General features: G+C 46.2%; 1 protein-coding gene across 7 annotated transcripts in view; it reads left to right on the top strand.

Annotated features, from left to right (window-relative positions):
• ATP11B (ATPase phospholipid transporting 11B (putative)) overlaps positions 1 to 15371 on the top strand; it is a 1683501-nt gene that overhangs the window by 514368 nt on the left and 1153762 nt on the right. For all 7 annotated transcript variants that reach the window (XM_069618659.1, XM_069618656.1, XM_069618658.1 and 4 more), the window contains 2 exons: positions 9355 to 9428; positions 9525 to 9628. In XM_069618659.1, coding sequence (XP_069474760.1) covers positions 9355 to 9428; positions 9525 to 9628 — 178 coding nt within the window. The remainder of the gene's footprint in view (positions 1 to 9354; positions 9429 to 9524; positions 9629 to 15371) is intronic.

The raw sequence follows: 15371 nt of genomic DNA, 5'->3' as shown, positions 1-15371 counted from the left end.
CTTTAACGCCAGTCGTTTCTGTTTTCTTGAGAGGAAGAAGCCGTTCCCCATCGGACTCCCCTCCTCCTTTTGCTTTTCTGTCTCATCGACCAGGGCCCCTGCACCATCAACAGGTTCCATCAATTTTACAAGTGCCGATGGACTGTCAGGTGGAGAGGGGAGAATAGGGCTTTCATCCTGTCGGGACCTTACTGGTCCCACAGGGATTAAGGGTACCAGTTTTCCAGGTAAATCCAACAGGCACTTTTCTAAAATAGAAATTTTCGTTGATAGCTCTTTCAGGGCCTCCAAGATCCTTTTATTCCCCTTCTGGCTCCAATTTCTGTTCTTTTTTCTCATCATTTTTTTTATTTTCCTTTGGTAAATTCATTGCAATCCCCACAGGTATCACACTAGCATAACTCAGTCTCCTTTCCACTAACCAGGGTTTGAGTGCTTTGTGAATTATTTGTTTTCGGGATTTGTATGGGTTCTTTCTCTTTTGAGGACGCCATCCTTTCATCTTTGCCCATGAGAAAACCTTCTACTCTAGTTAGCTTTAATTGAGTATCAAAAGCAACCCTTTTCAGATCTTTTATCTCCCAATGGGTAAGCTCATGGCCTTTATCTAGGAGGTTTAATATTCTAGATAATACTGGTAGTGATTCCTCAAATTTGGCATTACTGTCATTAATGGGCAAACTAGTGAGGGAGGCTCCCAAAATTGGTGAAGTTTTAGTATGGGTTGACAGTACAGGGATCGGCAGATTCCCCTTTGGTATGGTGGCCCCCTGCACCTCTATAACATTATTCTCTTCCTCCCCCCAACCTTGTTGGGTATTAGTGAAAATTGAGGCAGATGGTAGCGGGAATTTAGCATTTGAGGAGAAAAATCTATATGATGTAGCCGAACTCAATTTCGGAAGTGTATTAAGTAGATGGACTTGGTCAATCCCATTTCTGGGGGCATTTACAGGTGTCGAGGGGCCCCTTGAGAGCCTAGCACGCCTCCCCAATTCCGTTCTTACTGCTTGCCCCATCATAGATACATCGATATTTATTTCCTCTGGCATATTCTCTGTCCCCTCAATTGTTTTTTGTTCAAATAGGTCTTTTACACTCAAAGTACTTGATTGATCTGGGATTTCGGTCTCAAATGAGAGGCCCGCAGGCACGAAAGAGATATCCTCTTCCCCCAAGAATTGCGCACCCATTTTTGTTTGTATTTGCGAGTGCATATAGGCAAATTCCACTTCCTGTTTAATAGCAGCCATTTTTACCTTTGTTTCCTCATCCACCTTCCCCCCCTCTAAGATCTCCTCTTTGGTAATAATAGCCCGGGGGGGAATCATGGTTTTCTGATCAGTATGTCCTTCACCCAAGGTCATGGTTTCATGATTAACATCCACCTCCGTACTAGATTTTATCTCAATACCGCCACTCTGTATGGCCTGTGTGTCTACGTCTGGGATTGGCCCGGGGGTTTTTATGGCGCAAATTTTCCCATTGCGCAACACCGTTGCCATGGTGGCCTATTTAGGGTCTAACCCCTAGTATAGAAAAGAGGGGGGACTCACTCACCGACTCCGCACCTCCGCCCAGCCGAACAGCCCAACAGCCCACTTGCGTGCCACTTCCGGGTGCGCGCGCAGGTGCGCTAGCACCAGTGATTAAATGCTGTGCGCTGAAGGAGGCGGGATCCGGGCAGTAGAAACAAAAAACAGACTCTGTGAAGCAATAGAGAAAGAGGAAGTGAGTATTTCAAACGGATTCCCCTATTATCCCTATCCCAATACCAGTCCCAGTCCCAGTTCCCCAAACAGGTCCCAAAGAAAGTCCCTCAGCGCATGGGCTGCAATATTTCACCATGCGGCCGTGTGTTACGCAGCCAAATGTCCACTTGTGCTTCCTCTTGCAGACTCACTCACTTTGACTTTGTCTTTTGTCAAACGCAGCGAAAAGCAATGTGGCTCCAGAGTCTCCCAGCCCAACAGCCCACTTGCATGCCACTTCCGGGTGCGCTAGCACCAGTGATTAAATGCCGTGCGCTGGCGGAGGCGGGATCCGGGCATTAGAAACAAAAAACAGACTATTTTGACAGCCTGACAGGACTGAGGCCGAGCTGTCCCAGCGAAGGCACTTGAGGTTTACGTAAACCCAACCTCCCGCAGCCTTCGACCTCCTGGGGTTTACTATCAACCTCAAGAAATCTGAGCTGCAGCCCACGCAGATCCTCACCTTCCTGGGTGTCATCTGGGATACAAGCTCCGAGAGGGTCTTTCCCTCGGAGGACAAGATTACAACCATCAAGGGAGCCACTACTCATTTCCTTACCAGGGCAGTGACCTCAGCCTGGTGGTACCAGCACTTATAGGGTATAATGGGAGCAGTCCTTCTACCCGTGCCACACACAAGACTCAGGATAAGAAGTTTGCAGCTGCACTTCGCAGTATCATGGAATCAGAAGAAGGGCTCTCAAGCAGAGCTGGTCAGCATCCCTCCCTCTATCCGCCCGGACCTCACATGGTGGTCCATGGACGGCAACCTGCGGACGGGCAGGCCCTTCTGGCAGCCGTCTCCCCAGGCTACTACCACTACAGACTCCTCCCTAGAGGGCGTGGGGGAGCACTCTGGATAGCCACAGCATTCATGGAGTTTGAACCCTGCAGGAACAGGAGTTTGACATCAACTGGCTGGAGCTCAAGGTCATTTGGTTGGCCCTCAGAGCTTTCCTTCTGCTCATTGTGTGCAAGAACGTCCTCATCCAGACCGACCACTCCACCAGTATGCACTATGTCAAAAAAGCAGGGGGGTACCAGGTCCCCACCATTGTTCGCCCTAGCGATCAGCATGTGGGAATGGGCCCTGGAGAACGACATCCTCCTCACGGCCGTCCACCTCCCAGGGGAGGCCAACCGGCAGACTGGGAGCGGACAATTACGAATGGCAATTGAACAACCAGGTACTGCTGGAGCTCTTCAGCAGATGGGGGCATCCTCAAGTGGATCTTTTTGCCTCCGGGAGGCATAGGAAGTGCCAGCAGTTTGCGTCCTGACAGGGTCTGGGCCCCAGCTCACTGGGCGACACCTTACAGATACGGTGGGATGGCATGACCGCATATGCCTTCCCTCCCACTCCCCTGGTACACAGGGTGATACGCAAGATAAAGGAATCTTGGCACCTCAGCATCATTCTGATAGCCCTGTGGTGGCTGGCAAGACTGTGGTTCTCCGAGCTATTCAGCCTCTCGGACAGACCACCCATTCACCTTCCGACGGGACCAGCTCTTCTCCTCTCCCAGCAGGGGGGGCAGGGTCATCCACCCCGCCCCGCAGAAGTTATCCCTCGCAGCGTGGTTCCTGAGCAAGTCTCCCTCAAGCACATGAGCCTCTCTCAGGCTAATATAGGGATCATTCAGGGCACCAGGAGCAAGGCTACCAGGAGCCAATATAAGAGTAAATGTACATGGTTCTGTCATTGGGTGGACTCTAAGGAGATTGACCCCCCTCAGGTGCACACTGGATGATGTGCTCTCCTTCTCGGCACACCTTGCGCACTCAGGAGTACAGGTGGCCACATGTCGCACTTACCGTTCGGCCATAGGGGCCTACAGAAATTCGGAGGAGGAAGTCTTCTCATCTTCCAAACCGATGGTCAAGAAGCATTTGGCAGGCCTGTCCAGGCTTTACCCGCTGATTAGGAAGCTGCACCCTCTGTGGGGCCTAAATGTGGTCTTGGGTGCCTTGGCACACAAACCCTTCGAGCCAATGGAGTCCGCGGACATCAGGCTGGTCATAATTAAAACAGCTTTATTACTGGGCCTCACCTTCGCTCGCACAGTCAGCGAGATACAGGCTCTGGTGGCCTCAGAACCCTATGCCACCTTTCACAGGGATAAGGTAGTCCTGCAGACTCACCCTGCGTTCCTACCTAAGGTACCCTCATCTTTCCATGTAAATGAGGAAATAGTCTTACATACGTTCTTTGCTGACCCCAAAGACGAGACTCGTAGAGTATTACACTGCCTTGATGTCAGGCGCACTCTCAAATTCTATCTGGACAGGACCAAGAGCTTCCGCAAGTTGGACGCACTTGTCACCTTTTGGGAGCGCTAGGCCCGGGTATCAAGCATCCAAGGCCTCTGTTGCAAGGTGGATGGTTGCCGCCATCAAGGAGGCCTATGAGGGGCAGCACAAGCCTCTACCAGCTAACATGCACGCCCACAGTGTCAGGGCCACGGCCATGGCATTCCAACGGCAAGTCCCATGGCAGGTCATTAGTAGGGCGACCACCTAGGCCACCGCTTTGGCTTTCTGCAAGCATTACTGTTTGGATGCCGGCTCTAAGTCCGATGAAGCATTTGGACAGGCCGTTCTAAGGAACCTATTTGCTTAAGGAGGGTCTCCTCTCCACCCTGGGGCTACATTCAGTTGTAATTGCCCATACAGTATGGAGGAAAGGGGACGGGACATAAAAGTAATAAGTTACTCACCGTAGTGACTAGTCCTTAGTCCCCTTTCCTCCATAAGTCCCCCTAATAACACTGGTGTCATTAGGCAATGGTAAAATATTGTTGACGTGGGATTTGAAGATGGCTGCGCATCTGTGAGGACCGCGACTCCCGTGCTCCTGACCTGCGTAGCTTCTGCAATTACTTCTTAAGCGGCACCAGGCCTCCCCGGCACCCGCAGCTCACATAGAAAGCCACCGGAGCAGAGCGAGTCATCCAGGTTAGCGCGGTTCGGCCCCCCGAATAGGTCTGGTGGAGATCAGCTACCCGGCACAGGCACAGCACATCGCGTCCCTCGGCAGACAGCCCCTGGGCCGAGCGGTTGGAGGAGGCAGAGACCGGCGTGGGATCCCTTTGATGTCCTGCGCCTAGCCCCCTGACGGCGGAGGTCGGAGCCCCGTGGGGGTCACTGACAGCAGACCCCACCGGGTAGGTGAAGAGGGGCGGCAGGGAGAGCTTTACCAGCGTCTGCAGCAGTGCGGCCAACAGGCGGCCAAAACAATGGACGAAGCAAAAGTGATCCTAATACATAAGAAGGGTAAAGATCAGACTGATTGTGGGTCCTATCGCCCTATAGCCTTAATAAATGTGGATGCCAAAATACATGCCAAAGTACTAGGCAATGGGCTCGACACAATCCTCCCCAAATTAATTCATCCAGACCAGTCGGGATTCATTAGAGGCAGGAGAGGGCAGGAGCCCTCTTCCCCCTCGGTCTGCAGGAGCAGACTGCTTCCATCTCTTTGTGCCTGGTACGGCACAAGCATCCTATCTGTAACACCGCCTGTGTTACATTCTTCATTGATTCCCCTGTGTCGCTGGAGCTGCACCCCCACCGAAGCTGAGACCGAAGGAATCAGCTGTTTGCCCTGGGCCTGCCGCGCTCCACGTGCATCGCCTGACCTGCTAATGGCCGGCGCGATGCGGGATGAAACCGAGGCTCGGCCCGGTTTCTAAGCAACAGCGTTGCTTAACCTAGCAGCATTGTTCCCGGCAGGCGGAAGCCGGCCACACGGAAGAAGGCCAGAGGAAAAAGGCCAACTTCCTGTTTGCTGCCTGTTCGCTGGTGGAGCCTGTATGCGGCGCCCCCTACCATTGCACTGATTAGAGTCTAGGTCAGGATCCCTGCTTGACTGCCGAAAATCTGCGGCATTTACTAATCCTCATCCGCGACGTGAACCCTGATACCTACAAGCCGCCATCCAGCCCCCAAGCTTTAGAAGGGTGCTGCATCTCTTCCAAAAGCACTGGATGCCTTTTGGCCTTTGTTGTCTACACGAGGCTACCTACCATTCCAAGATGGCCGCCTCGAGTGCCTGCACCCCCTCCAGCCACCCGCGCTTGTAGCCACCAGCCCTGATTGGCTCCCTTTACCATCAAGAGGCCAGACCGAGCTGCAGGCTGTGGCAGGACACTACGCCCGACCCCCATCTGCCCTGCTCACCACCATCACGCCCCCTGGCTCCTGGACCTACCCAGACTATCCACTGGACCTGACCACAGCTGCACACCATATCCAACTGGTGTTCCGCCACTGTATTACATCTCGGGTAACCCACATGTGAACGCTGAGTACCTGCTACTGCATATGTAAAGTTAATTGCACCCAAACTATGCCGACTGCTAGCTAACCCTATTCACCTGTTACACCACCACTTAGTAGGTATACTTACTGTATGGCCCTCAGCTACACATGCATATGCCTCCACTAGCTACTGCGCTACATATGATTGCTGCATTTAAACGTTTAAAGGTGTATTGCCTTTTGAATGCTGCGTCTAGCCTGCCATTATAATGTATCTTGACAACAGCATCTAGCCTGCCTATGATAGTTGCATTTAGCATGCCCCTGAAAGCTGTATTTTGAAAGTTGAATTTAGCCTACCTGTGATGAGCAATTAGCCTGCCCATGATAACTGCATTCAGTTTGCCCAAGATAGTTGCATTTAGCCTGCTTATGATAGCCACCTTGTACATATGTGCTGCCTACTGCTTCTGAATCAAATGTACTGCCCATTGTATTTTAGTCAATTGCCACCTTCTCAAACCTAAATGTCACTTACTATACCTGAGTTATCTGTCTTATTCGCACATGCTCTAACCTTGATTAGGCTGGAATACATAGCTTCATTTTAGACAGGGTGAGGCGACAGGGTGGAGGGGGAGCGCACAGAAGGTCCCAGTATGCTGCAGAACGCCAATTCTCACCTCCCCTCCACATCTGCTCTGGAGTATGTCAGCCAGCCACACGCACCCATTCTCAGTGCAGTTTTCTTAAGCGTGCAAAGCACATCAACAGCGCCCTATATGATCATTGATTGCCAACAATTTACCCTCCACCCTGTCGCCTCACCCTGTCGCGTTGCAAATATCTCGAAAAGGGTGCATCTTGGGGCCTTGAAACCTGGTTTTTGAGGTGCCATAGCGACCTTTGAGTTGTGTTCCTTGCGTCGTGATGCCTAAAACAAGCTTTGTCCGGTCCTTCTACGACCACATTGATGTTTTGCCATTTTCAGGCAACCGTCTCATGTGTGAAGGGGCTGAAATTCAGAGAAAGGGGTGGGGTTTCCCAATGTGGTGTAGCAAGTAATGTCTGGAGGGTCCTAACACATAACTTATATTTATATATGATTCTCACCTAAATGCAAAAAGCGGAGTGATCACACCCTGCTAAACGGTTGATCTCTCTCTTGTACCTCAGAGTTGAGGTTACTTTAATATTTCGAAAAAGTATGCATATAAATCTATTATTCTGTTTATGCTATTTGTGGGGAATACTGTATGTCCACAGTTATGTGCATGCTATATTCATGAGGTTGGTCGTACAGTTCCTATATATTCCATCATAACTCTTGTCTGGAAGATAGTAGACCACCACGATGGGTTGATGTAAAAAAAGAAGGAAGCTTTTAATATTGCCAATGCATTTTGGAGAATATTGATCTCCATCAGGGCTGTGCCCCCTATTTGCAAACAAATATTTTTTTACATTTCAAAACATAGAATGCATGTGCATATATATATATAAGCATATTACATACCAAGGTCCCCATTGTAGTTTTCAAGATGTTTCAGAAGAAATAAAATAACAAAACAAGCATAGTGATCATAAAATAATTCAATGTAACTAACATTACCATTTGCTATCAAAAGAGTATTTGTATAGAACATAAGATCCAGTACCTTGATTGTTTATATCACTCTTGTCGAATCATCTGAACCATACACGGTTCAAGAGCTAGAACGTTCCTAAAGTGGGATATGTATTCAGTTAACAGCGTTGCCAACCAATCATACATTAAGTAATACTGGAAGAAAGGTGAAAAAAATGGCTTACTTGCACGTTGGCGTGTTAGAAATACACCCAATTCAGTGCTAGTAACTTGGTAAAAGTCTGTGCCTTTAAAAGATATTAAAGCATACAGTTATGAGTGCATTAATCGTGGTGCTCCTGAGTAGTTAGATACTCTCTAAAGCCTGTCAAAAGCTGGAGACTTTTTGGCGGTTTGCACCTCAAGAATTAAGTAACTCACTACTTCGTATTTATAAAGACAATAGGAATAACTTTGCAACTTAGGTGGTGCCCGCCATCTGGCCTTTTTTCTTTTTTTTAATATGATTCTAACCACCACAAGCCCATTCCATCTTCGTACTGAAGAGAAATACTGTGCTGAACCCTGTGAGTTTTATGCACAAGGCCCCATTCAGCTTACGGTTTGGACTTCTCGAGTTAGAAAGCAAATTAGAAGAGCAAAATCCTATTGTTTACTGCATCTAACTTGCCCGCTTTGCTCAATTAAGTTATCGGATGTTTATAAAGTGAAACTAATTGTGATTGTTTATATTTATATTATGGAGTGTTGTGATGATAATACTCCCTGTTATATTAATTTTCCAGTGTCTTCATAAGGCCTAAAATAAATAACTATTTTTATGACCGACTGTCTGAGTTGAATTATTGTGTGCCATACTGTGTAGACTCATTGAGGGCCTCTGGCCCCACTCACACACTCCTGAGACTAAGCCATGACAGCTCTCCACTCTACCTTGGTAGGGATTTGGCTAACCTCTCAGAGCATCTGTTCATTAGAACTAGTGGCCTCCTAAAATCTGTCCACCAGGCCAGGTTGTAGAAAAATGCATCTCAGCAGCACTGTACATGTGACCTTTTCAGCTGATGGGGCCTATTTTACTTGCATTCAGTTATCATCCTAAGGTTTAGGGGTCAGCAGTTGCGTACTTACTGTTGTTTTGTTTTTAGAGCAAACTGAAAGCAAAATGTTTCTTGTTCTGCACTGAAAAGAATAAACCTCTGTTGTAAAGGCCAGGGTGATGCACGTTGCATAGCAATTAACTAAGAACGGTAATAGTTAATGTTGGTTTTTCACATTGGTTTGGTTATTTTAATCTCACAGAATACTCAATGGCCTAGTAATCAAGTCCTAAGTATAGTTAACCACCACCCTACGCAAATGGGGAATTCAGTGATAAAACAGACTGACCCAATCCATCCTCTGCCCCGTGTAAGATCTCACATGCCATACAAAATAAGGGAAAAGAACTTGATCTGTAGTTTTCTTTGAAACCTTTAGCTCCTCTGATAGTCATATGTTTCAATTTAAGGAAAACGTCAGAGAAACCAAATGCAGTTTATTGTAATTGGCTACTTAATCTATTGTATTAGGTATCCCTACAAATGTATTGTCAAAATTGAGACATCAGACTCAAATATGTTCTATTGGAATTTCTTTTAATGTTTTTTTTATTGTTAACTCGTTGATTTATGTCCAATTTTTTACAAGGGACTTTGTTAAATCTCAAATGTTTCTAAGATGAAGAACTTTTTTTTTTCTTCCTTTTTTAAGATACAAATTGCTTCATGTTTTGGAATTTGATCCGAATCGGCGAAGGATGAGTGTCATTGTACAGAGTCCAACAGGTGAGATGGAACTTAGAGTACAACTATTGTACATGCATTTATGTGTATACTGTAATTTGAAAAAACATGCAGCACAATTAACATGTCTGTTTGTAGGTGAAAAGGTGTTGTTCTCAAAAGGAGCTGAATCTGCTATTCTCCCGAATGCCAAAAGTGGGGAAGTTCACAAAACCAGACATCATGTAGATGAGTTTGCATTGGTAAGATGAACTCTTCAAAACATATCTAACACATTTTGAATATACTTGAGTGAGCATGTTCCTAAAGCACTAGACTTTGAATTCAGACTTTGAATTTCGTAACTTCTCTGACTTAATTGCTGCAATGTTTGCATGCAGCTTTTTATTTTATTGTAATAATTGTGTGTTTTTATGTTAAATAGTTTTGTTTACACATACGGAATTGACAAAGTTGAGAGAAAAAACGTGTTTACCTACAGAATTACATCTTTGTGTGATTCAGATGAGATATTCATGGCCTCATATAGAATTGTATTGTATTTTCCCATTGTATTGTGTTATCCAAGCACCCCATTTGTCATCCATTATATTATGACAATAGTGTTATATTCAACACGTGATTAAGGGCTTTGAGAAATAGAGACACGGTTCAAAGATGGTGGGCTGCAAACTGCAGTCACCACTTCCGAGACTCGAGATTAGAAGAGAATACACATATGCAAAAGACTATTAAACATTTTCAGGCAACACTTGTGTTGAACTCTGCTTGCAGCTGCTGTTCTAGTTCGTCACCTAGGCTTGGTCTGTATTCCTTCACTTCTGCTTGTTTTTTATGCTTTTCTGGCTTAATTCCTGCTCCCTTCCTTCCCACTATCAATGCTTTTATGCTAAAGTCCCTATTTCTGTTAGAAGACCTCGGACAATAATGTGCTCCAATCCTACTGAGACTTGGGGCCTCTTGGACACCTCCACAAAATCTTGCACAGGTAAGGAGAATTTGAGAGAACTACTCAAGTGTTATATTTATGGTTTTCATCAACACTTTGCACTAAAACTGTGTCTTTTGTTTTGCAAATACTCAGAATATTCCCCTTCTTCTTCCATGTATATTCTGCATCGGATATAACATTGGTATTTTGTCAGTGCATATGCTCGTAGAGGTTACCATCGGAGTGTCCATCTGCTTGAGTAAACCGTGCAGGAAACGCAACAGTTAGAAATAACTGTCTACTGGTTTCACATCTTATCACCCAACAAGCTATTTTTACTCAAGTTACCAAACACCAGCAAAATGGTATCAGTGGTTTTTAAACTCTGATATTGTTTTTATGAATAGAACTAATTGTGGTAATCAGAAATGGAATTAATATTTTGCGCAGGCCCTCACTTGCCGCTTTTCTCTCTGGAAACACTGCTGCTCTTTGCAACTCTGATTTTTGCTGCCCATCACCTATCCTGTACCTGGCAGTCCTTCTGTTCTCATAATGCAATGGCTGTCCTTATCACTCAATGCCCACAAACTATATTACTCTTAAGAGCTTAGTCGGTGAATAAGTTGTTGTACTGGTGATGGGATCGCTTAGACGTTTGTCCATCCTGTGAGCTTCATGACTGACTTTGAACCACACGGAAAGAAAACTTCTTTTACTCATACATACCATCCCTTTTGTACGACACTAGCGTGGACTAATCCTTGAAAAGTTAATGAGATATAAGTCCTCTGTGGTGCAGGTTTTAGGGAGATTTTTGCACAACCCTCTGGTGTAGGCTGTGTTCTCACCAAGCCTAATGGTGGAACAGTGTCACCCAAAAGGAAAGGCCATACTGTTCGATGGTAATAGTTGAAAAGCAGTCTGGTTTAACTGTAGGAAGAAAGAAGGTTGTCAGGGATGTACAATTGATTCAAATAGACACGACAACAGAGTTCACCCCACTGGTATACTGAAAATATAGACACTTTATTATAAGGCCACAAAGAAAATATTTGATATGAGAAATGTGCACTCTGGTTACACAGAAAACATAGCAGAGCATAGTTTAGGTAAAACAAAAGGTAAATGACCAGTTAAGGCCTAAATTGCTCTTTACACTAAAGTGTAAGCCCCTTACCTAGTGGCTGATGCAATACATATAGATCTTCAGATGTGAGTTAAAGGGAAGCCTCCTAGACAATATTACACCCAGTAATTACCGTCATATTCAGGATCCAAGAACATATCACCAGTTTCTTACTACATTTTAAAGTATTATACATAATGCATGTGCAAATAACACATTATACCTTTTAGATGACTTGTACGGGGGACCGCAATTTGCAACAGTCAGGAGGGCTACCAAACTCCAGATATATTTTAGGAATGTGACACAAGCATGGTATCAAGAGGTGAGACAGACAACAGATTTTAAATTCAACAGTATTATCTTAATTAAGTATCAGGATGGTATAAGGCCCAACCTGCCCTATAATTATGGAGGGAGTTTTCCTATCAGGTCTATGTCCGTAAGTCCAGATCAAAAGTCTCTCTGTGTCAGAACCTATGCTTGCCCTCCCTTCTAATACTAATCAAAGTGTAGGGATATTTTGAATTAACTAAACAGTGTTCAAAATAAAATTTGGAGCTGCTTCTAGCTCTCTTCCCCAAGTTCAGGATACTGTTTCGACAATTGCTTGTTCCAAATTTTCCATCAGGACTTGGGGTTCTCCTCCCCAAGTTCAAAACGCACTCTGTTTCAATACACAATGTTTACTGGGTTCACACTGTTCCAATATGAGCTCTGGGGTCTCTTCCCCAAGCTCGAAGTACTGGTTAAAAAAATAAGTCTTACAATGTTCAACAGGAGCTTAAGGTTCCCTTCCCCAAGCTTAAAGCACTGATGCACAAAACAATTCCCCAATATTCTAGGTGCAGTTGACAGACTGCAAGGTCCACCCACTACAGGTCTCGTAACCAGTTGCCCTTGCCTGAGTTTTCTGTCATCTTAACTTGGGTTTTACTTTCTTGCCCAATTTCCACTTTGTCTGCTTTCACCGCCTCCTTCTCTGACACTCCTGGGTTGGTTTCTCCACTCAGGGGAACGAGCATTGTACAGCCAGAATGAAAGGACCAGCTTGCTCCACGGCTCCCTACTCCCGACTTCGCTGGCTCCCTGGCCACGCATCCGCATTCTGCTTCACTTTGCAGTTTTTCAGCATCTCAGTGTTCCGTTCCCCATTGGCTCAGCACGGGTTAGACAGGCCTTCCTGCTGCTCTCTCTCACAGCTTACTTGTGCTCCACCTTTTAAACACCGGAGCCCTATCAAGGGGTTTCTGGTGTGATTCTTTGGCCTGGTTTGCCTGACTCCATTTAGACCAATTACTGGGACATGCCTGACTTTCCGCCTTGTATTCTTAAAGATCCCTCTTCTTCATCCCAGTACTAGTGGTGTTTCCTATAGGAAGTATCCATTACTCTTTGAGGCTTCTTCCTCATCTCAGTACTTAGTGTGAATTCATGGGTTAGAATATGACATGAACAGTAACATCCTATAAAAGCTGAGGCAGGGTAGGGTAGGTCAGTATTAGGAAAGGGGGATACTATGTCTCACCATCCGGCACCCAATCCCAAAGGACCCTCCACTCAGGTGATCCTCCATCGCTTGTCCGCCCCTCCCCCCTTATTTCCCCCCGGGGTCGGTATCCAAAAGTGATGTCCCTTCCCTGGCCACCTGAGCAGAAGATTCCTGGGTAGTAGTTGTGAGAGTGCCTTCAGGTTTATCACAGAAGACCGTCCCTAGACCCAGAAGGACATATTGCACTCCAATGAGGGAAACCGTAATAACACACAGTGAACCAATGTACACCCTAGGAAGGAGTATAATATAAAGATATAAAAATCCCTAATAAATAAGGGGAAGTCTCTAAAAATCTTGGGCTTGGTGCGGCACTCCTGGGACCCTAGAAAAATTCCAGTTTTGTAGTGTCACATGGGAAACAGGAAAAACCAGGTATGTTTCAGTTTCTCTTCACAGGTACCCAGAAGCAAGCAATCGACCGCAGAGGACACCAGTGGGGAGACCCTGAAGAAAAGATGTAGTGTAGGGTTTCAACACCCATCTACCCCATGAGCAGAAAAGCAGAGCAGCATTCAAGCCCCAGTGTTAACCAATGGGGAAATGTGTTAGAAGGTGACCTGCAGAACCCAACTAACACAGACCACTAGGACCACTGAGGTAGAGTATCATAAATAACCTGCCAACGCAGGGCCCAAAAGCAAGTACAGTGTTTGCTGCCAGGAGGTCTGTTCCCAGAAGGCAAAACAATGCACTAAGAACAGTATTTCTTTTAAGGGGGGCGAAATGGCAAAATTAAGGATCTGGTCACTGATGAATCCAAGGAGTTAGTCTCCTCTCCCCATGGGGTGGGAGGAACCCCCTTTGGAACTACGAGGTGAGCCTGCTAGGCTTAAAACCCACCTGGGGTCAGGGTAAGTGGGATCTCTCTGAAGGTGACTCAACCCTTAGGGGACAGGAAACTCCCAGAGAGGGACTCGCGTCACTGCACACTAACACCTTAGAGAAGCTCCTGTTTTTTGTTTGTTTTGCATATTGGTGTATTTTGTGTCGATAGTATGAATTGTACTATAGAATTGATTATGCCGTTTGAATTTTAGGCTTGACACTTTGACATTGGGTGCTCCTGTGAACAAATGGGGCAAGAATGTTCTTGATAAATGCCATCTCTGTAAGGCAATGGTTGAGAATGAATTGTACTTCCTCCTAATCTATCCCAGCTATATGGAATTAAGTAAACTCTACTTGAAACCTAGATTTTTGGATTTTGACAACTACCCAAGCCATGAATTGTTACAGAACTGACAATGAACTGTTGGCCTATCCAGTGAACAACTATCTCCATATAGCTTGGAGAAAGAGACAGATAGGACTGAATGTGGCAGCATACATTTTGTTGGAACAGTTTATCGCCACCAGGAGTGTAGACATTTCTTAAGTTGTATTTGATTAACTATGTTATTATGGTAATTGTATGTGGTTAACAAGCTCCTGTTTTACAGTGTTTGTGTATTCATGTATTTTAGGTTGATGGAATATATGACTTGTACTATGGAATTTATCATGCTGCTTTAATATTGTGTACCTAATGACGTGAAGTCCAGCTTTGTGAGGTATATAGGAGTAAAGGTGTGGAATAAACCTATGGCCCCTTTAATGGCTAGCATGGCTTCTAGCCCCAACTTTATTCAATCCTCCTGGAAAACAGCAGAACAGTAGAACAGTAGAAAGACCAGCCTCCTGGAGGCATGTCAGAACAAGAACCAATCAGAAAGAAGTATCCGTGCAGCCTCCGGAGTTCAATAGCATCTCCGCACACATTGGGCGTGGGGATGTTTGGAGATTGAGAATGCCAGATATGGAGTTGCGCCAAAGGACTCAAACTGTTGACTGTGATGAGGCCCTGCGGGCGAACCACTGGAGCCCTGTGGCATGCCAGCCCGAACGAGCGCAGAGTACCTCAGAGGACCAAGGTAAAGCCCGGAGGAGCCACTCACAAATCCCTGCACATAGCAAGTGGAAATGGAGAGTAGACACTAGCCGACGCAGGGTCAACTGGACTACTCGCGTAAGCTGCTCCACCGCAAGAGGAGGCTTGGGGGGAGGGGGGGAGGTTGCACAGCTCTCCAAGGGAGCACCACTGGTCACACACACACACACACACACACACACACACACACACACACACACACACACACACACACACACACACACACACACACACACACACACACACACACACACACACACACACACACACACACACACACACACACACACACACACACACACACACACACCCACACCCACACCCACACCCACACCCACACCCACACCCACACCCACACCCACACCCACACCCACACCCACACCCACACCCACACCCACACCCACACCCACACCCACACCCACACCCACACCTCTACACACACA

Source organism: Ambystoma mexicanum, chromosome 10 (assembly GCF_040938575.1).
Source record: "Ambystoma mexicanum isolate Mex_15411 chromosome 10, UKY_AmexF1_1, whole genome shotgun sequence".
Lineage (NCBI taxonomy): Eukaryota > Metazoa > Chordata > Amphibia > Caudata > Ambystomatidae > Ambystoma > Ambystoma mexicanum.
Note: the sequence above shows the minus strand (reverse complement) of the source record. Positions and strands in the feature narration are given on the sequence as shown.